The following is a 22,914-nucleotide window of genomic DNA, read 5'->3' as shown; positions in this document are numbered from 1 at the left end:
ACATTTAGTTGTGCTATACTCTGCAAAGAAACATTTTAGCAAATGTTGCAGCAATCGTTTAGGATATCCCATTCCATCCCATATCCAAGTAAGTTTTGAAAGCAAACAATGTAAGATAGGGAATGAAAAGTGTTGATAGAAGAAACTTAAAAAAACTCAAACAAACAAAAGAAAAAGAAAAACAAAACAAAACCCCACAACAAGTCTGACATTTGGGTTAGATTTTCTTGATTTGTTTTTCAGAATTTTTATTAATAAGAAATTGAAAGCAAACAAAACCCCAAAATACATCCCACCAAACAAAATCTTACAATAATAACTGTAATAAATCTTCAAGCCAAATGCTCGGCTTGGCACAGGAGCGCTGAGTTTGGATGCTACAGTATCCATTGGATTTGTATGAGACTGTTCAGAGAGGCACTGCTAACACTGTGTAAACTTTTTGTTATATATTTTCTCAAACATTGAGACCAAAGTTTTCAGAAAGAAAAAAGACTGTAATGGCTTCAGACACCTAGTTAAGCAGCCTGTTTCTGAAAAGTGCTGATAATCCAGGAGCTCCTACTCACTTCAAAGTGTAGGATTTGGGGATGTTTGTTGCTTTAAGGTTTACGGTCTCTGAGTCTTAACTGAGGGATTCAAGAAATTACAACTAGTAGCTCATCTCCATTAAAATTAGAAAGAAGTGCTAGACTGATTTGTGGCATCTATTTCAGAGGCCAACATGTTCATGTCTTCACTGACCCTGTTGGAGGAATAAGTAGTGTAAAGAAATGAGGATACCCCAGGGAAAACTTAACTAAGGGGCAACAGGGCATCTCAGCACAAAATCCTTGAACTGACAGAAGCCACAGCACATGAGAGAGAGGACAAGAACTGTTTCTGCCTGCAGGCTAGTTGTAAATGAACAAAATTCAGCTTACTGCTCTGACTGTATTTCTGTTAGCAAGCCAGCTTAACAAGATTTTGTAAAAACAGAATCACAAGCTGGGCAATAACAGTCCAAGACAGCACGTGGAAACTCATAGCTAGACAAAATAATACCATCAGGAGCAAAAACCTTAATGCATATGGGGGGGGAGGGGGGAGGGCGGAGGGGGGAAGGTGGGGGGGAGAACCCCTATCAAGTAATAAAGCTGTTGTGCAGCCAAGCTGACAGATCAAACCTACAACCTGTAACATTTAGACACTGATGTCCACAGGGATTTTGCGGACTGGCATATCACCCAAATAAATGTGCAATTTCACTCCAGGCAGGATTGTTCCCCAGTGCTTCCCGAAAATATGGCATGTTTCACCCACAAAAATTTTGGAAAGCCTTTCTCCTCTTCTGAGGAAAAGAAAGAATATCAACCGCAAAGAGTAAGAGTCTGTAAAAGAATGTCACTGTTAGCAACCTGAGTGACAGACAGGAAGGAGATTTCCACAATTGGCATTTGGTGAATTGCAAGCCATAAAAACTGTTTAGAGATTGCTGGGTTGTCTGCAGTTTCTAGTTACAGCAGTTTAATTCAGTGTGTTACTAAAAGATCGTATTTTGTTTATATTATTTATTTCAGAATTTCTTCATATATCAAAGTAAAGCAAGAAAACAGAACATCACGCTTCTTACTAGGTTATTTTTTCAGTGACTGCGTAACTAGAAAAGTGGTTTTAATATCTCATATCTTTGCACCTATCACTGGAAAAAATAATTACTCTTGTAGTTACTGCTGTAAACTGCCTTCCTTTTGCCTGATATATTTTGCTTTGATTGTGTTTCATGTATAGTCATTATTTACTGCTTTTAAACCTGCTGAGTTGTTATTGTTATAATGCATGAATTGCTCAAAGATATATGCATCTATGCCAAAGCTGCACCTTAATCATTCCGGTCCTCAGTGCCAATTTTTGGCCCATTTTAGCTGAACTGGAAATAGAAAATCCTTTCCTGCACCAAGAAAAGATTCAGGGGAAAATATAAATAAAGTCTTTCTGAAAACAAATTTCTTCTCGTAATTCAAAGAATTTAATACATAAATATTGACTACCCCTTCTGCCCAACATCCTCCTGCCACTTAAACTTCACACTTTTTTCCTTCTTTTGCTGTTCAAAATTTTGTTTGATGGTAAAAATCAGACATTGAGATCTGAATTCTCTGCCTTTGAACTTCCCTATTTAGCAAGTCTTGGTAGCAGTCATAAATAGCAGTTATCTGGCTGTAGAGATTCTAGTACATTTTAAGCTGGCACAGGGGGAGGAAGGCAGGGCGGTAGGTGTATCACTAATTTACCCATGACAGCTTTTTTTTTTGTTAAATATATGTATTTTTCATCTTTTAATCAACATACTTATATATATCCTGGATAGAAGGAAAATAGAAGGAAAAGCTGAAGGGGCTCAAGTTGTTTAGCAAGTTAAAACTGTTTAAATAATAAGCCCTTTGAAATGTCATTTCACATACTTGTTATATTGTGTCCTTAAAACTGAAGAGACAGACTGCTCTGATATATACCTAACAAATCTACCTGCATTACATAGTTAAAAGAAACTAATTAATGCAACAAAGAAGATGAGGCATAACTTCCTCTCCTCATAGTGCTACAGACCTCTTTAGGAGCACAAAAATACTAACACTTTTATTAGATGCAAGTACCAGTTGACTAATTTGGAAATTGAGACGTTCAGTGCACAGAGCAACGAATGTGAGCAAAACCACCTTGTACAGAATACTATACAAGTATCTTAAAGCACAGGCCAGTAGTAACTGCTTGAAGGAAATGTCCATACTGGTGGTGGCTTTTTTTCCCGGGGAAAGGGGAAGGAACCAGCAGATTTAGTCCAAGAACACTTTTCCTTTCTCAGTGTCTGGAAGCCTCTTCGCTCTAAACTCACCTTGAAAGAACCTGGGCGGGAGGCTTTAATTTTTAGCTGCTGGCATGTGCGATTATTTGCACACTTTCCAACTCTGGACTACAAATACCAGAGGGCAGCAGGGTTTTCCAGCTGTACACAACTGGCAACTCCTGCAGGGCCCCAGTAGATGGCAACATTGACCTGAGTGTCCTTCAGCACCCGCCCGCCTCCCCTGAGCCCCGGCATCCGCCTGCCTGGGACCCGCACTCTCTACAAGGGGATTTGAGTGATGCCTACGGCTTGTTCCTATATGCTGCCCGAGTCTCTGGGAGTTTGGACCATTAGCTGCCTTAATGTACAGAGAAGTGACTTCAGCTGCATAATATGCCAAACAGAGAAGTGGGATCAGAGAAATAGTAAAAGGAGGAAAAGAAAAACCATAGGAATCAGCTTTCTGAAAGAAAAGTACATTCAAGCTTCCAACAGAATTGTAGAATCATAGAATTGTTTGGGGTGGGACATTTCATCCAATCCCATTGCAGTGAGGAGGGACATCTTCAATTAGCTCAGGTTGCTCAGAGTCCTCTCCAGCCTGACCTTGAATGTTTCCAGGGGAGGCATCCACCACCTCTCTGGGCAACCTGTTTCAGTGTTTCACCATGCTCCTTCTCAAAAACTTCTTCCTTATATCTAATCTAAATTGACTGCCCTTCATTTTCAAACCATTACCCCTTGTCTATCTCAAGAGGCGCTGCTAAGAAGTTTGAATACATGGTGTCTTTTCAACTGCATACAATTACTGTCTCTGGCACTACAGAATTATAGCTGTCATATTACTGCATGCCATTGTCCTGCAAATGACATGATGGTACTTGAAGGAAAAGCACATTTCTTGTAGTTATTAGCAAGGCATGAGCTGAGACCTATATGTGTCAAACTGCACCCTGATGAAGTAAACACCAAAGCTGAGCACTAACCATAAGAAAATATTGAGAGTATGCCACAACACCCACTACAAAAGCTTTTTTAAAAAGTGTCCTCTGACATAGCACATATTTGCATATGCTATTATGCAAGTAAATACTGTTGAATACCATCCCTCTAATGTCTAGGTTAATCAAGGTCAACTCTAATGTGACACACAGGTGATATATATTCCTATACTGAAATACACCAAAGAACTCCTTACCAGCCTTCATCTGTAGACTCTCACCTGCTAGCAGTTGAAAACAATAAGCACTGAAGCAAAGGAACAGCAAAATACCACACCTAAAAATCTCATTTCCCTTAGTCTATATGCTTTCAGCATTTTAGGCTATATAGTCAAATTTTTCTCTTGCCTGCACAGACATAAACAAAGACTAAAAGTAAACAAATTAATTGGACATACCAGTAGAGTAAGCACAACTGATGCCAGAATCTATTCTCTTACTAGCTAAACTAACCAACACAGAAACTCTCTTGGCAGCCGGGTACTAAGCAGGGAGTTCTAGCCCTTGGGCAAGAGAACCATTTCCTTACTACTTGATCAGAAATCCTGAAATTCAGTACTGTTGGTTACCATGTAACCTGCCGTAATGGCACGACATGATCAATCAGGGCTTGATTCATCATATCTTCCTCATCATCCTCACCAAATGCTCATTTGCCATTTATCCTCTTCTCTTTGCCATGTTTGATACTCCCCTTTTGTGGTTATTCTGTACAAAGACAAATCAGTGCCAAAAAAAAAAAAAAAAAGAGAGAGGTGGCAATGGCCACCTTCTGGTTTGTCTTTGCCAATATATAATTCAGACCCTGCTAAAACACGTGCAATTCAAGCATCTATTTGAGCATGTAATTGATCATTTAATTCATAAGTACTTTTCATTTTGCTACTAAGAAGCAATAACAGAGGCTAACACTCTACTTCAATATATAAGGAACTAGCGTGAGTACTGTATTTCTAAGGCTTTGAGTAACTGACTCAATACATGTTCCTGGGCTGCTGCCCCCTGGTATGAAACTTGGGGCTAACTGCAGCCAATAACCAGAATGAAGCTAGAATATAGCTGGCTGTAATAACACACTTCTCCACCGTCATGGTTTGAGAACCCCAAAAATCCAATTCCCTAGTCCAAGTCCCCCTCCCACATCTCAACCCAGTGTGAGATGAGTTTTCCAGACACCATACGAGACTCAAAATGGGGGAAAGGGAATATATATTACAATGACTGTACAAATAAATATTACAATACATTATATACAATCTTAATTATCTCTACCATGACATAAAAGTATTTACAATGGATCAAATCTCTTCTCCCCTCCAAATAAAAATCCAGGAGGGAAGAAGGAAATGATCTTTTCTACTTTCAAAGCAGTAGTCTCTAAGGCAGCAGGCTTTCTTCTTCTCATGCATGCAGCAGCTGTGGCTGGATCTCTTCCAGTACTCACGAGAGGGTATCCAAGCCCTCTTGGCCACTCATCTTCAAGCAAGGGTCTTCTTTTCCGTGGGCTGCGTTTCCCAGTACAAGGGCACTATCACCACGTCATACCACGAAGCGCAAGGGTCTTCATGACAGTCCTTATCTTCAGGGGATTCAAGTTCCCCTTTGTAGAGCTCTGTGCTCTGTCTCAAGCAGTGGGGGTGGGGGGCCAAGGTCACCCCCTCCACATCCTTCTCAGAGCTTTTCAGCTCCTCTCTGTAGTGCATGTTGCACTTCACCCCTCCCTTCTAGGAAGTGAGAGGTCTCCAAGGAATTTGGGGTCTTTTGGTTCAGTTTACTTACCCCAACTCTGTCTCTGTCTGAGCTTAGTTCTGCTCTCTCTGCTGCTGGCTCTCTTTTCTCGGACAGCTCTGTGTCTCTCCTGCTTGGCTGTAATGCCTCTGCTGCTTCTTATCTCTTCTGGCTCTCTGCTACCGCTTCTTCGGTCAGTGCAGTTCTGCCACTGCTCCTGCTGCTTCTTACAGTAGAGAAACTTCCCCCAGCTCTTAGCTACAGATGCCTGGCCCAGTTTAACACTTTTCCAAGTCTCTGTAGCCCCCCTGCCGGGGGCTGGGGGGGGTCCAGAGGCCCCAAGGGGCTCCAAGCCCCTTCCTCGTGGCTTTCACAACATGGCCACTTCTTTTACAACAAAACTACAACTACTTTCTCTTCAGTTCTGCTTGTGATATGTTTATATTTTGCAGAAGCGCTCATTGGGTAAAACCTCAAAACTTCAAGAGTCACCACCCCCTGGGGTTTTACCATTTTATAACTGCAGGGGGAAAACTGTTTCCCCCCACCACATCCACACTACACATATTTAAATGCCAAGAACCTTCTTCTGGTTCTCAGTCATCTTCAGTAAACTGGAGTGGAAGTTGTGCACATACTGACAAGTTAACACTCAGCAGACACACTCTTCTGCTGTACAGAACAGAACTGGACAGTCAAAATTCTACAGGCTGCACCAGCAAACCACAAAAATGTCATCCTAAACAACCTATAAATCCTGATGAAATGCAAGGCTTCTTGTGCCATGTGTGATGCAATTAGTGTATCAGGGACATCCATACTAGGTAGGCAGGTGTGACTCATAACCTGCAGGACATGGGCAACACTTGGAGGTCTGAACGGATGGCCTGTGGCAGTACAACAGCTCTGATGACTCACAGATATGCAAGACTCGCTGAAAGTTTTGATACAAAGAAGTTAACTATGTTAATTGGTTGACTGTCTGTTGCACATCTAAAACCACGCAGAATTGCATTGGGATATAAAAGAATCAAAGCATTTCTTAAGAGCACAGACCAAAAAAGGAGTTTTTTAAAAACATCTCACTAAAACTAATCTGGAAGAGATGGACTACCTGATTGAACAAGCTATTTGTCAGACCTTCTCTAAGCAAGTATTCCAGGCAAGTACAACATGCAGGTTGAGGATAAGCACGTGCTCTCATATTTGAGATCTGGGTTGGAATGGGTTGTTTAGCGGCAAGACTGTAAAACAGGTCAGCTCTTTGTCCTGCACTGACCTGTGACCTCATATCTGGCTTGAGAAACTAAAGTATTCATGTACCAGATACAGAAAAATCCCACATTAGTGTATTCTATCTGCAAGATGTTTTTTCTTGGTTTATTCTAAATTATCAATGGCTCAGCATCCAACTCTGGCTAAAGCCTTATACTTTTCTGGGCTCACCAAATTTCTAAGTGTCATTCCAAGAAACAGCCATTTCAGAAAGCATCCTCTCATCCCAAATCATACAGGCCACAGCTTTTGTGGGAACGCTTCTGAGGTGGTTCAAACTCCCACACCAGAAGTCAAAGACAACACGAAACAGTTAACATGCACATTCACTTGCCCCTCACAAGTGCTATTTGAGATAAAGTCTGACCACAACTTTCTTGTTCGCAGAAGACTGACACCTGCAAAGAAAACAGTTACCAACTTGCAGAAATATCTGGCATTACTGACATTATTCCTGCACAACATTGCTTCTCTCTCTCACTAGTACAATTCATTGCTGTGAAATCTCAAGAATGCCAGTGATTGATTTTGAAAGTCAGTGAATTGCTAATACATATCCAATAAGCAGCAAAGTGAGGCAGATGTGACAGCAAGAAAAATGACAGTACAATAAAAATGACTGACATTTAAAAAGAAGCTTTGTTTTGTTAAAAGAAAACAACAACAACAAAACACAAAAAACATAAGCATAAAGCACCACTACTTCCTTCTCCAGCTTATTTGCAAAATCCATCTCACTGGTTAAACACCAAAGGACTGCTCAAGAGGCAAATTGCTTGAAGTGGGAAGAATCTCACTTTCATTGTAAGTAATACATTGTTACCAAGGACACGAGCAAACATGCATAATCCTGGTGGTTCCCACCCTGCAGAAAGGCCTGTGGCACCTGCTGTGTTGAGAAGAGTGGAAGGCAGCCTTGGCACCCACCTCGCAGCCCTCACTCTCCAAGTATGAGGCAGCAACAGTGCCCAGAGCAAAGAAACATAACAATAATACCTTATGGCACAGACAGTGTCTTGTGAGAGGGCTAAAGGAAGAAACTTAAAATCAGTGGCAGTAATTCCATCCATGCCTGTTCTCCTCTCATTTTTAAAGCCAACATTTGAAGGATCCTGAACAGCAAAGAGAAGCAAACCTTTACAGTTCTGTCAAAAGCAGCAAGGGGGAAAAGCACTGATTATTCTATGGTTTTAAATCAGTGAACAGTCGCACTGAGTTACCAGCCAGGGATGCCCTGCCTCTGAGGTCGAAGCTGACAGATGGTGCAGGTGCTTGCATTCTCTAGAGGCAAGATGATGCTGCTGAGAACCGTGTGCACAGTACAAGATTTATGAGAGAAAAATGGAACCATGCCACAGACTGAGGTATTTCATTGTTGTGCCATGTCCCTAAGCTCCTGTCTACTCTTCTTCACATCAATCTTATTTTTCTATTTTTTTCATACCCTGGCTGTAGAGGTGTGAAAGAAAAACCCCTAAAGAAGTACACAAGAAAAATGTTTCTCAAATCTACACTCAGATGTTGCACTCAGATTGCAGTGAATTAGCTATCAATTTAGACATCTATAGAAGCTGGGCTCCCTCACAAGCAGAAACATTTCACTGTCATCTCTCTGATGGTAAAAACTGTCCTACAAAATGGCACACTTTGAGTAACAGGCTAGTAGTGGTCACCACACTCACTTCTCTGCATGAAGCAGTTCACACCCACATTCCCTCACCTTCCAGGAGAGCAACATAACAACCAGGCTATTGACTACATTGAGGAAGAATATTTAACTTCTCTTCTGAGACTAATAGACAAGGCAAAGAGACACACATGAAGCAATAACTCTTCCCTAAGACCAGGACATGAATCAGGCAGAGAGGAATCCTCCACTTCATTGGTTCCTAAAACTATCAATTTTTCTTTTAATTATGGTAATCTGAAAGAAACAGTAACCCACTAATAAGTTTTTCCTCTTCCAAATCCTTGTTTCCTGCCTCCTCACGAACACAGTTTCCCATGCACACAAAGCTACCCTTGAAATCCTAAGAGCTGTTTTTGAAACTGGAGCTCCACAAGTCAGATATGACATAGTTTCACAGAAAAAAAAAAAGTATTTACTATTCATAGACAAGCAATAAAAATACCATTCAGGCAACTGTTCACACTGTGGAAAGAGACCGAGTTACACGATCTTTATTTGTTCCCTTCCACACAGACTACCTGGCAGATGAAATACAAGAAGGCCCCCATTAGTATGCTCAGAACTTGAAAGTTTGGGTTTGCCAGCCTTTTACCAGGCAACACAGTCAATATCAAACAGAATATGTCAACGTGCAGTCCAAGAGGCTGCTTAATTAGGCAGGTTCTGGCATTTTCCACTGGCCAGTGCAGGGAGCTGTTGTAAAACCCATCACTGTAAGGCATAAAAAACTCCTAGATACACAACTAGGCTGCACAAGGAAGACCAAATTCTAAGCAGTAAGTGATGTTGAGATCACTTATAAAAAGGCTACATGAGCACATAAATAAAGGGGGATGGTTGAACTACTTCATACTTAACTTCAGTGTGCTTGACCCCACAACCGTGGTATGCATGTGTGTGTGACTGCCTCGGGGTGCTCTTTTCAAAGAGGAGAAAGTTAAGGCCACCCTACCTCCTGCCTTCTCAAAGAAATGGCACCTAATGTACCACCTTGCCTGATCCAGCAGCTGCCAACATGTGTAGGATTGCCTGGCTGCCAGCACAGAGCTGAGTGAAGAAAGTGGCTCTGCCTGTGGAGCCAGTTTGTCACCTGCTACCTCAGTCAATCAGGGGAGGAGCTGGGACATCCATTTACTCTGGCATTTCACAGAGGTTTTCCAGCACTCTCGGTTGTCTTCACTTCTGCAAGCTCCAACAGTAGCAGTCTCCAGCTATTGCTCCTCCTGGCTGAGTCTTTCCATCCCATCCCTGACCCGAATCTATATCGTTTTCCCAGGCATCTGAGTACAGGTCACTTTCCCCAAACCTGTTGCCTCCAGCTCATGTTCTTGTTGTAACCCCAACCACAGGCATGAGAGGCTGGCAGAGAACACTAGTGTACAAAAAGCTGTTCCTGCAGCCACTTCCTGCCTCCTGATCTCAGAAGGCAGCCGTGGCTGACAGTAAAGTTCTGCTCCATGCTTCAAGCCATCATTTTAAACATGCTTCAGACTGAAAAAGCCTTCAGAAAAGAAAAACAGAACCAGCAACTTGCAATTTAATAAGGCTTTTGAGAGTGTATGCAGAGTAACAAATTTCATTTTTAATCCATCATTTTATCAAATGCAGAAAAGTTAAAAAAGGGGGAAAAAGCTGCTTTTGGACACAGAAATGCAACAAGTATCTAATTCTTACTGTAAAGGACACAGAAGTTACAGTAGTAACAGTAGTTACACTACTAATATGCATTGAAATGGGTGTACTTTTTTTATCCTTCCCAATTTTTTCCTGTGAACAATTGAGCTATTCCTTTTTCCTCTGAAATGCCAAAGATTTACATATTTACCTGATGCACACACCTGGAACAGAATTTAATCCCCTTGGGAGGTGGTTTAATGGTTAAAATATAGCACCAGGATGTAGGAGACATCATGCAGTTCTAAATACACAAAATACCTTACCCACTTATAATTTAATCTGGATTAGAGGATAACCAGTCAATGCTACAGTACAAATATTTGGCAGTAGCCACAGCCAACTGCCATGCCAGAAACGTATTAGGCAGAAGAAAAGAGCTGCTTGTCTCATGTAACTTTTATGTCAAAATACATTATCTGTGACTGTACATTACACCTCAGCATTGCTTTGTGTGGAAGATAAGATGCTCTGATTTAAAGCATTATAAATGTTTGCTAAATGCCCTAATTTTCCTGTCTTCTTTCAAAGTGGCACTTTATTATTAGCTTACAGAGTGTGCTAAGTAAGCAGATAATTTTATATTTTTCCTAATTCCTTATTGCCACCTTAAAAATCTGTATTTTAGTAATATTCCTTTGAATAAGAAGAATGTCTGCTTTACCTCGGCATTCAGTGATGAACAGCCACATTCAGCTCCTTGTTACTATGGCAATATTACGTAGGAGGTCCAGAAACAGATTGAAGCTTTTATCATCTCCCTTTGTACTCAGCATATACTTTCTCCTCCCTCACCTCCTTTATTTTTGAACAAAACAGCCACAAAGAGGGATGGTGAATCATTCAGAGAATCAAAATAAAGGTTATTTTATTAACTTTGTTGTTATATTAACTGAGGATGAATTACAGGCCTATAAATAGGATATAAACATCAAACACCTTAAGATTTGTTCTTGTAAACTGTTTGCCTTCTTTTCATGATGAAAAAAATAAAAAAGAAGCCGTAGTGACCCACTCTGCTAGCTTCTCAAGCAAAACTGAACCCCTTTGTTGTCTAGCAGTATCCAGGCAATGGTGTGAGCAAGGATCACTCACATGACTTGCTATTTCCCCTGTAAACAACTAAACCAGTCAATGCAGGCACATTTGTGAGCATCAGGTGTGATGAAATCCCACTTTTTATGTGACCCCATCCAAGAGGCAAGAGGCTCCTGTGTGACTACTAACACCACGTCCTCTCTGTTCATGTGCTTCTAACTAGCAATGATTTAAGCCCCCCCACTCCCACCTCTCCTAAAGGGAAAAAAAAAGGGTGCAGAGTAAACTCTTTGAGCAGTCAGTGGGACACAAATTGTATTCCGACCAGACAGGCATAGTCAAGATTTATAGCAAAACATCTCATCTGACTCAGCCCCTCGTGGAAGCTCTCCCTAGTTGTCAAAGCAAACCAGATGAGCAAAGGTTTCCAACTCGCAGGATTTGATGGTTTAGGAAGCAGGCATGCTAAGCAGCTCAGCCAGCTGAGCCAAGCAGGTCCTGCCACAGCCGGGTATCAGCCAGGGGTGGCACAGCTGTCTGCAACCAGTTCCATGAGTTCCTTCTGCTCTGCTTGCAATCTGTATTCATCCAGAGGTTAAAGACACATTTAGTACCTCCAAATTTCTTTTTAAATTCATCATTCTGAAGCTAAGAAAAAGAAAATAAAGTCACAGGACATTTTTCCTCCCTCCCCCCCCCCCCCAGAAAAAAAAAAGATATCAACCCTTTAGACTCAAGAAAGGTGTGTTTTAGGATTTCTAACTTGATACACTACAGTTCTCCAGGTGCTCTCTGGTGCACCATTTGGCACGTGACTATTTGTAGTCCTTGCTTCTACTTATACTTCAGTACTGCTCTAGACAACCCATTTTCTTTCTCCTTTGCCTGTCCCTAGTCTGTAGTTTTGACAGCTGCATATTCTCAATGTATGTTCCTGTGGCTTTCAGCATTTTTTAAATAACTTACCAGTGGAGGTAGAGATTCCTCATTACGAGATTTAAGCCTATGGGTCACTGGCTTACTTTTTCAGAAATTTCATTAAATCCTTTGAAATAACCGGCACGTTCCAAACAATCCACAAATTGGAGCATTTTTTTTAATCTCAAACAGCAGAGAGAACCACTACAGAGACATATATTCCATAAGAACTCCAAAAAAAGAAAAAAGAAGACACTCCCAACAGTAAACTGTCAGTATGACAAGGTTAGCAATAAGCACATAAATGCTCTATCTTGCGCAGTAAACTTGCCCAAACATGCCAGGAACCAAAAACCAGTCCAAAAAGCATTGTAAGCATTGATATGAATTCAATATTTGCTATTTCACAGTAATTTCCCCCTGAAATATTGCCAGTTTTTAATTAAAGATACCATAGTGATCATTAACAGTATCTGGGTCAGACTATATCCCATTTCTAGAGAATCTTTTTGTAACCTCATTGGGAAAAATTAAGAAGCCATGAGATTAATATTTTCCATGTATGTGTAATTTAAAGGAATCACATTCTAATGACATCCTGTGCATTAACTCACACGTACATCTGCCAAGACATATTATTTTCTACCTTAAAATGATCTGCATGAAGTCTACACACAACATGTTTCTCAAAGTTAAAAGCAGCTCTGTGACTACCTACAAATTGAAAAACATGCAATCTCCACAGACCATATGGTAGAATACAGTGAGCAGTACAAAATATCTTCTTAACTAGTACTTAACACCAGGGCATCATAGTGGTCCTTTTTAATGATGTTTGTGCAGAGTCTTTGGACATGTCTCAAGAAGAAATTTCAGGCATTGCAAATGATATGGAGAAGGCATGTGAACGTACAGGACAACTCACCTGGTAAGAGGCATGAAATTCACTCTCAAGATTTGTTCAGTACTTCATATGGTGGTAAAAGAGTAACTTCCTTGTCTCAGGTGCTTCACGCACCAAGCGCCTTTTCTGCAGAATTTTCCTTTTACTTCCTCCTATTTCTGTCCTAGTCCTAAATAGCCTCTGATAGTTTTTAATTTAAGGCTTTGAGAGTTTGGTTGCTTAGTGCTGTTCCCACTCGGATTTTGTTATTCAGAAAATTCCCTGGCAAAGTGAATGCTGTGAATCATTTCCTAGCTCCTCACTGTGTGAGGTATCTGCCCGGCTGTTGGGACTGTGCTGGTGGGTAAAACTCAGGCAGCCAAGAGAATGTTTAGGGGAAAAAAAATCAGAATACCAGAATTTGCTACAATTTGCTCTCTCCTGTGCTAATTGCTAAGAAGGTAATAGCTTCTGTGCTAATTTATTTTTATGCTTAATTAGGAACTCTTTTTTCTTTTCATTCAAAGCTCAGCTCTTACCAACACCCAAGCGAGATGGTGACAGGAAAGATAATGGAAGTATTACACTCCTTTTAGTCAGAGTGCTGAGAGCTGAACATCAGCTAACTCTCACTGAACAGTTAATTTAACCAAAAAGTAAAACTAATTCCAGGAGAAGAAAAAATTCTTAGAGTTTTTATTACACCTAGCACTTCCACCCAAAATGTGGGCCCTTACAATAAGAATGACCTAATGTCATTGTCGTGGTTTAAGCCCAGCTGGCAACTAAACACCTTGCAGCCATTCATTCACCACCTCCCCATCCCCAGCCGTGGAATGGAAAGGACAATCAAAAGTAAAACTTGTAGATTGAAAAGTTTAATAACTGAAAAAAAGTAAAATATAATAGCAGTGATTATTAAAAAACCAACCAACCAAACAAAAAACCACAAAACAAACAAGTGATACCCAATACAATTGCTCACCACCCGCTGACCTGTGCCAGACCCCGAACCCAGACAGGCCCCCATTCTGGGTAGCTCCCCCAGTTTATATACAGGGCATAATGTTCTGTGGTATGAAATACCCCTGTGGTATTCTGGAGTTCTGGTCACCTGTCCCCGCTATGCTGTCTCCCAGTTTTTCTTTTGTGTACCTCCTCACTGTACCTCCCACAGCATGAGATATAAAGAAAGAGGCCTTGACTTGAGATGAAGAGGACTCAGCAAATAACATCAGTTTGTTATCAACATTGTTCTCATGCTGAATCCAAAACACAGCACAGTACTGAGAAGAAATTAACTCTATCACAAATGAAACCAGGACAGTCATTAACTCAAGACAACTGACTGCAAAACACAGACCGCATGTTTTTGATATCTTCAATTTTATGGGGAGAAAAAAAAAGCAACTAAGAAACCTTTAAGGCATCCTAGAACTCTCAAGCCCTCATTGTACACTGCAAGGAAGGGGAAAAAAACGGATTTAAAACAATGTACTTCCAAAATAACCTTTAACAACTCTTTCAATAAAATTAAAAGGGGCTAAAACACCTTATTTGATTGTCTATGCACTCATCTTAATGTTATCACTGGGAACCAGCTTCCTTGTCTGAAAGCAGCTCCTAACCATACCACACTCATCTGCTTGTTTGGTCCTGAAGCTGGGTGAGATCCAGACCAGAGCCCATCAGCCAAGCAGCCCTCTTGCAGGCATTCATTCAGTGAGGGTCACAAGTTTTCCCTATATTCTCAGAAGTAACAAGAGCAGCCATGAATAACAAACTACCAGCACTATTTCAAGAGACTGTTACTTCAGATTTTGCTCCCTGGGAAGGGAAAAGAAACATTCTCATCTTTCTTGGAGGCCAGGAAGTGAACTGCAGTAACATTGGTTAGGATAGTTACTTGGCATCCTTTGGTCTCTCCTCCTTACAGTGGTGTCAGCTGGGAGCTCACACATCACCATACCTGGTCATTGCAAAGCAGTGATTTCTCTTCCAGGAAGTGCCAAAGCCAAACCTTCTCAAAAGCTCTTCTTCTCTTTACAAAACCACCACCTAAAAGAGGCTTTTCTTAAGAGAGAAAACAGAATGTGCCTTTAAGTACCTCACAAAAACAACCCACAAAACCAAAGAAAGAGCCCCCCAGCTGTAAGGACAGTTGCTGTTCAAGACAGACACCACCCCACTAGTCTTCTCAGGACAGCAGCCCATGAACTGATACTCTCATCCAGCTGTGTGTCAGATCCCTTAGGCACACCTGGGAAGGGCAGGTGGAGATGTCTGTCAACAGCTCAGGGAATACCACTTGTCCGAGCTTTACAAGTGTTCTGGTGAGGAAAACCACAAAAAACCATAAAAACTGAGTGTGGTGGTTTAGACTTGGCTCCCTGCCAAGAGCCCAAGACCACAGTAAGAGACTTCCCCCCCCACTGCCCCCCTTCTATGAACACAGGGGAAGGAAAGGGAAGAGGAGGAAAAAAAACAAACAAAAGACTGAAATAACAGAATCAAAGCAGTATATATATATATACATTTACACTTATATACAATTACAAAAAACTATATACATATAAGAAAGAGAACCACAACACCCCAGAAAAAAATGAAAAACAGATATACGCAGCCAATAAAGAACTAACCAACAAAATCTTAATACTTTCCTTAAGAACACAAAGTCTACACCACCAGATCTCTCCTCTCGAATCAGGAAGAAGCAACAGCCTCTCAAAAACTCACAGGCCTCACAATCCCACATGAGAAACCCAACCGCAGGGAGGCTGCTTTGCTTTCTCCAACTCCGCCGGAAGAGATCTAACTTTCCGACTTCCTTCCCCCTTCTATTTATATTTCTACTTACGTAAAGAATAGATTAGAATATTGGGATAGGGGTACTTCCTTAGTTTCGACCTGGTTGTCAGGAAAAGGCCTAAACCAAACCACTACACTGGGCGACACCATGCTCTCCCCTCAGCTTTGAGATGGAAGATGGTACTGTCAGTGGAGTGGGAAAGCTGAGATTTGGGCTAGAACCCAAGAACAAACTCAGTGATGCTTGTGGTTGGGGCTGTTTGGTTAGAGAAACATGGGCTTCCTCTGTCCTCTCAGGCTTGCCAAGAAACAGCAATAAGTCCAACACTATTTATTAGCTACCTTAAAAAAAAAAGAGAGACCCAGAATATGTGTTGGTTGGGTGTTTTTTTTCCACTGTAAATCATACTGATGTGTTTGGTGGAAGAAGCTATCTACCCTGAAGCAATTATTGATTATTTTAAGCATCCATGGCACCAGCTGCTCCTAACTCTCCTTCAGCAGCTAAAAGGGTTAGGAATGGGAGGCTTAGGCTGAAGCACTTTGGAGATGGCTAATATACTGTAAAAACCACATGTAGTGGCTTTCAGGCTGCTTGTTGGTTCTTCTGGTAAAATCAAATCTATGCCATCTGAGAAGTATTCCTAAACACACCTGAATTGTTCACCAGTTCAGAAGAAGGGTTCTTACTTATGTCAGTACTTACACTGGGGCAGCTCCAGAGGCTGAGAACTGGGGGGAACCAGCAGTGGCCTTATCTGCCCAGGGAAAGCTCTCTCACCTTGGTTGAGCACATGTGCAACAGAGGAACAAGGAGAAATGCTGTTTCACAGCACCCCACTTGAATTTTCCAGTCATGCCAATAGCAACCTGTTCTGAACCCATGTCTCAGATGGAGGAAGGCTCAGGCTGACTGGGGACCACTGGGATGGGAAGTTTTGGTTCTCAACAGTTCAGAAGGCTCTTTCTCTTTCATCTATGAAAGGAACAGTGATTAGTTCATTATAGGATGCCTATTGCCATATAATTAAATAATGGATCTTAGATAGCAGTAGCAATGCTGCTCTAAGACAAATGCAATGATTTATTTCGGGGTTTTCACCACTGTCTGAATTTCCACAGGCATTTTGGTCTTCTGAAGCCTGCCACTGAGCTCAAATGTCCATTATGTTTAATTTGTCTACAGTTTTTAGATATTAGAACCCAAAAGTTTTCTTTTTAACTGAAAAAATACTGAGAGATAAGCTGTGCAAAATTAACAGAAGTTACTGTTAGTATGTAGGAAGTAGCTTCCTCTGTCTCCTCCAATATTGCTTATAAGATTTATGGGCATTTCAACTGAAAGTATTCAGAAGACTACGGGCATCATTTATCAAAGGGAACAGAAAGGGAGCAAATAAAGAAAACAATAAATTTTAATGTTACCATTTGATGAAGGAGGTACTATTACAGTCAGACATTAGTTATATGACTTCAGAGAATCCAGTGGCTCTGAACATCTGGCCCAAAATCAGAACTGCATAACATCATCTCAGGATGAGCCCATCTGAGTCCCACTTCCAGTTACCATGCACAATGACATACCTAACACAAAAGATTTTGTCTGCATGACCTCTGGACAGCTTTGCTCTAATCAATTCTTCAAGGGAAAAAAAAAAAGGTAATTCCCAAGTTCTCAAATTCTTCTTTCTGGTGTACTTTGAGCAGGTTCCTCCTTTGTCAGAGTTGGCAGTTGTCTTCAATTTCACACCCACTCAGCTCATGCTGTATTTTCTGCTGCTGTGCATTCAAATTTATTGATTTTTTTGCCACATTTCAGGCTCTGAACAAAGCAGCTTTCAGCCTCACAAGCTTAAACGTACTTCAGCCCATAATGAGTGAATCACTTTTTGTTGCAATTGGAGATACTGATTATAGTCGATATGAAACCATAGAGCAGTTTCAAGGAACAACATTAGGAGTCCAGGATGCTCATTTGTAAACTTGCATTTCCAAAAGAGACATACAAGGAAAATTCAGCTATAGCTCAACTACTACCATTTTCGTTATTGTTAGAAGATGGAAAAACAACAATAAAAAGTGAGACTACATCAATCTAGTATACATTAAATTTGGCAGGAAATTTGCAATTGTTGAGGCATATTTGCTGGAAGATGTTACTGAAAATTGATAATTACAGTAGAACTACATGCAAACTCAGCTAAAGTGATATGAAAATGCATGTATTTCATCGCTATCACTACAAATGAAGCTTTGCATTTATGTATATGAAACAGACTCTGCAAATTCTCATGCCCCTTGTGGCCTTCGAGCATAGCTGTTTCACACTTGTCTTACACTGGTTCATCACTTTTTCAATGGCAGTATCACTGCATTTAATAAATAAATATTTTCTCAAAGCATGTCATTCCTGAAATGTCAGGTGAAAAAAAATGGAAAAAAGTGCTTGAACAAACCAAAATGTAGCACACTGCTACATGGTGCAATTAATATATAGAAAGGTTTATCTTCCATGATTTAATGGAACAGTCAACACAAATGTCATTTGGTGTAAACAACTGACATCTAAGTGAAATGTATAATGCTCAATCTGTGGCACTAATCTTTGTTTTACTCTGCTAAGAGTAATTCAATTTAATGTGTTCCTATATGTTCAAACATTCATTTGCAAAACATTTATACAACCACAGTAAATGCTTAGGTCTGTCTATTGTTCTGAGATCGGCAGTAGGTGGCCGAGACAACTGTCAGCCTATTAAAGATTTACCTTTCCTTTTCTAACGGTAATTTTTGTACCTCTCGCGGGCCCTCCTCACCTTTCCCAACACACAGAGCTCTGACGAGCACCAGGCACGGTCACAGCCCGGAGCGGGAAAGGCTGCGGTGGGCCCCGGCAATGCGAGGCCGAGGAGAGCTGACAAAGGATGCTGACGTTGCGCTCCCTCCCTCCTTCCTTCCTCCTCCACCTCGTAAATTGGCAGCAGCTCGAAAGATCGGGATGTGTCTGAATTACTGTCTGGGAACGGGTGAAATCGCGCTGAACACGCACAGACCCAGCCGCTCCCCTTCCGTTGCCCGGCGCACCTGCGGCCCCGGGCGCAGGGAACCGGACCAGTCTCTGCCCACTCCGCGGCCGCCCGCACTGCCCCCTCCTCCTCCCGTTGTCCACGTCTCTTCTCGGGAGGGATGCTCCCCGCTGGCGCGGTGGCCGCCCCTGCTGCCATCTGCCCCCCAGCAAAGACGGGCTCGCCCCCACCTGCTCGATATCCCGCCTCCGCCGCCTCAGCGTCTTCTTTGGAGCCGAGTTGTCGGCGACTGAATCAACAAGCTAACCTGTGAGCGGCACCAGGCTCTTCCCACGGCGGTCGGCCCGCCATCCTTACCTTTAGGACACCGAGACAGCGAACACACGCTGGTGGACACCGCCAGACTAGGGACGCGAAGCTACCAAGCCGCAAAGGCTACCGCAACACAAGAGTAATTTATTCAAATAAATAAAAATGAACTTTTATGTACAAATATACAAAACCGTTACGCACATCTTATAAAGTATTCGTAAGTCTTAAAAAACCCCAAGGGTAGAGGCAGGACGCCCACAGCCAGCTGCCCTCCCTCCGAGCACCCGGGCACCGGCCGTCGCCGCTCCTTTGTCCCTCGCCTCAGCGGCGGCGCCGCCCCGGGGATCGGCTCCAGGCCGGGGGCTCCTCGACGGGCCCCACCGCGGAATCCCCGGCGCCGACGGCACCACAAAGGGCATGACGGCTGCAGACGGCGGCCCCACCTCCCGATCCGGCGGCCCCCTCCGCGCCGCTCCCCCGGAGCCGGTCCCGGCGGCGTTCAGAGAGTGCCGAGGTGCGGCAGCGTCTCCAGCCGGTCGGGGTGGTCGCGGCCGACCGCGTTCTCCACGCCGCGCAGCCACTCAGTGCATTTCCGCACCAGCCCCTCGTCCGCTGCGGCTCCCGCCTCCTCCTCCTCCTCGTACTCCTCGTCGTCGTAGCGGTGCTGGTCGTTGAGCAGCGAAACCTTCAGCAGGGCGCGCAGGTCGCCGCCGCCGCGCCGGGCCAGGGCCGCTCTGCCGCCGGGCGCGGGGGTGATCTGCCCCCGCTGCCGCTCCAGGCTGCGGCGCTGCAGCACCCGGATCGCCTCCGGGGGCAGGCTGAGAGAGAAGCGCCCCGCCGCCTCCCCCGGCCCCCCGCCGAGGCTCTCGCAGGAGCGGCTGCCTGCCCCCGGGCGCCCTCGCGGCTGCGGCGGGGCGGGCTGGGGCCGCGCTCCCCGCTCGGTCGGCGGCCTCCGCGGCGGCGGCCGCTGCAGGGACGAGCAGGGCCAGGAGCTGGAGAGGGGGCCCGGCCGCTCCGGGGGCGCTCCCCGAGGCTTCCTCGGCGCCTTCTCCTCCGCGGGCCGCGGTGCTGCCTTCTTGGGAGCCGAGGCGGCCGCCGGCGGCTTCTTGGGCTGCGGCCGGGGGGCAGCAGAGGAAGCCGTGGGGGCCGGCAGGAGGGGCGGCAGGGTGGCGGTGCGGCCGGGAACCCCCTCCGGCTCATCGCTGCGGGCCCAGGGAGCCGCGGGGCGCGCTCCGGGCAGGGCAGCGCCTCTCCCCGCGGGCGGGCAGGGCCCCGCGGCTCGCCGCGGCTGCAGCCCCATGGCCACAGGCGGACGAGGAGCCCCGATCGTCGGCGCTGGATGCGAGCTCGATCTGCACCGACAGCCGTGGCTTTTCCCTCTCGATAACCCGCCCCCCTTCCCGCCCTTCGCCCGCCCCGGGAACACCCTTCCCCGGCGCGGGGTGGGCATGCGGGCACGGATCGGGGTCCTGCCGGCACTGTCCGTTCTTCCTAACTCGCTGCGGGTGCTACTTCTCCCGGTCCTCTTCCGCCCGACCCACAGCAGAGCCGAAGGTAAGAGTGCGGCGGGGCTTACACACGCCCGAGAGCAAACAGGCTCCAAATTCTTCCCAAAGTCCTCAAGCGTCGAAGTGTGAAAGGGCAGTATTTTAATGCCACATTACACTAACACCCTCTTCCCCTCTTCAAAACTTTAATAATATTTTGAGCTCCTTGATTACTTGAATTACCGTGAATAAGGTTAGGCAGACAGTACAAGAGTGCAGTCAGTCCCACTCAGACCTAGGGCAGACTTGCTACTACACCAAATTTCAATGCACAAGCCACTCTCAGGATAAGAGCTGCCCCGCTTACTCATGAAGAGCATAGTCCAGAGATGCTTCTTCCTAACCTCAACGCCATCTGTGATTGAGACAAAGTGCACTGTTCAACACTTCTGTTGTGATGTTTTTTTTGGTTTGGTTTCGTTGTGGAGTTTTTGTTGTTGTTGTTTTTGGGGATTTTTTTTGTTGGTTGGGTTTTTTTTCTGATGGACAAGGCAGCAATTTCCTACCTTTCAAGTCCTACACAACAACAGAGGTTTGTAGAGGTTTCATGGGGCAGCAGTAAGTAAACAAATGTTTCCTATCAATCCAAGATCACTACCACTGCAAAATTTAGCCTAAGTAGCCATGGCATATGATTTCTACAGCATTTACTTCGAAGTACTATTTTACCTAACATACCAAAACTTTATTAAAAGATGGGTAGGATGTATGCAATCCACTGGGATAGAGATCTTCATATTTGTGGTTCCACGCTATCATAAAGGGTATTATACTATGAGGATTCATCAACTGTGAGCTTTTGGAATACTCACTAAACAATGACAGGATGTGAAGAAGGAAAAGATATAGACAAAACAACACAGTGTATGTGCTCTGTCCTTAAATGTTCAGGAGAGAAAAACAAGAACACATGATGTAACAGACTTAAGTGCATATGAAGGCCTACATAGAACTTTTGGACCTCAGCTCTTGAACCCTTTCTCTCCTGGTGATCTCAGTGTTAACTGATCAGTGTTAACTTCATTACTTACCATAGTACATAAATAAATAATAAAAAAATCTGAATAACCAATACCATTCTAATTAAAACTTACAGTGATTAATTGTGTACCACTAGAACTGATGGATTATGGGCAAAACAAGCTCTGGAGCAACTGAAGGCACAGCCCTGAAGCACTGACTAGTGGGAACGGATCCCCTTGTTGTCAGCTGTGATCAGCGGCAGCAAGAGAGGAAGGCGCAGTGGTGGCCATTACCTGGATTACATCCATCACCACCTATGCATGTGCTATTTCATCTTCAATGCAAACTGAAAACTAAAAGGAACTAAAAATTCCCTCCAGGGTCCCCCAGCACTCAGGGACTGGGGTGGGCAAAGCTGGAGCGGCTGTCACTACACCACACAGTTACCAGTGAGCCCAAGAGCCGGCTGCAGGGCCAGGACTACCCAGGCCCCCATCATCAGCAGGAAGGATGCCTCGCCAGCAATTTGTTGTTTTAATCGGTTAAAAGGTGTTCCTTGGCTGGCAGTTTAGATGCAAAATAATGCAATCACCCTGTATACAGTTTCCCCATAAGATGTTGCTATGTTTTGCAACACACACTGAGATTTACAGGAACGTACTGTACTGCAGTTCCTCTCTTTAGCCTGAGCCCTGAATACTAAGACGACTGGGGTTTTCCCCTTCCTGACACTCCAGCTCATGTCTTTAAAAGCCATTCCTTCTTCTGTATTTGTGCATTAAGAGAAAAAAAAGTGATTCCAAAACAACAGGGTTTGAACACATGAATCAAGCACATCTATCCTGTGCAAAAGAACCTCTGCAATATATTATCAACCACTACGGATTTAACTTTGCTCCAGAATAACTGAATAGCTCTTACTTGAAAAAAATTAGAAATGAGAACCTTTTACTGAATCCAGGCAAAGTATTAAAGTATTTCATTTCAATCTGTCATCAGTTTACGTCAGGATTAACAGTTTGTCTAAATATTAAAAACGAAGAAGCTTTAAAGTCACTTCTGCAAATCTAATAACCAAATTTGGATATAGTCATATACATATCCCACTTTTTCTACTTTCATACAAGTGTAATGCTGAAATTTGCAGCCTCTGTAGCTGATTCCTAAAGAAAAATATTTTAGGCACCTTTAAAATGAATTTATTTCACAAGTCTCATTTAT

At 43.5% G+C, this 22,914-nt stretch overlaps 1 protein-coding gene and 1 long non-coding RNA gene across 2 annotated transcripts in view; both read right to left on the bottom strand.

Moving 5' to 3' along the window:
- The window catches only part of LOC135411435 (uncharacterized), a 63,418-nt gene extending 46,409 nt beyond the window's left edge, over nucleotides 1-17,009 (bottom strand). Inside the window, exon 1 of the long non-coding RNA XR_010429148.1 lies at nucleotides 13,077-17,009. This is a non-coding gene — a long non-coding RNA (uncharacterized LOC135411435). The remainder of the gene's footprint in view (nucleotides 1-13,076) is intronic.
- A 2,298-nt stretch (nucleotides 17,010-19,307) lies between these two features.
- PRR18 (proline rich 18) lies at nucleotides 19,308-22,782 on the bottom strand. The gene has a single exon (XM_064648961.1). The coding sequence runs from the start codon at nucleotides 20,631-20,633 to the stop codon at nucleotides 19,683-19,685; it is 951 nt and encodes a 316-aa protein (XP_064505031.1). The 5' UTR covers nucleotides 20,634-22,782; the 3' UTR covers nucleotides 19,308-19,682.
- Nucleotides 22,783-22,914: the final 132 nt, after the last annotated feature.

Source organism: Pseudopipra pipra, chromosome 3, assembly GCF_036250125.1.
Source record: "Pseudopipra pipra isolate bDixPip1 chromosome 3, bDixPip1.hap1, whole genome shotgun sequence".
NCBI classification, from domain to species: Eukaryota; Metazoa; Chordata; class Aves; order Passeriformes; family Pipridae; genus Pseudopipra; species Pseudopipra pipra.
Note: the sequence above shows the minus strand (reverse complement) of the source record. Positions and strands in the feature narration are given on the sequence as shown.

Bases quoted from the DNA above. Each gene is read 5' to 3' on its own strand.
- PRR18 (XM_064648961.1), bottom strand. From the start codon at position 20,633: ATGCCCACCCCGCGCCGGGGAAGGGTGTTCCCGGGGCGGGCGAAGGGC.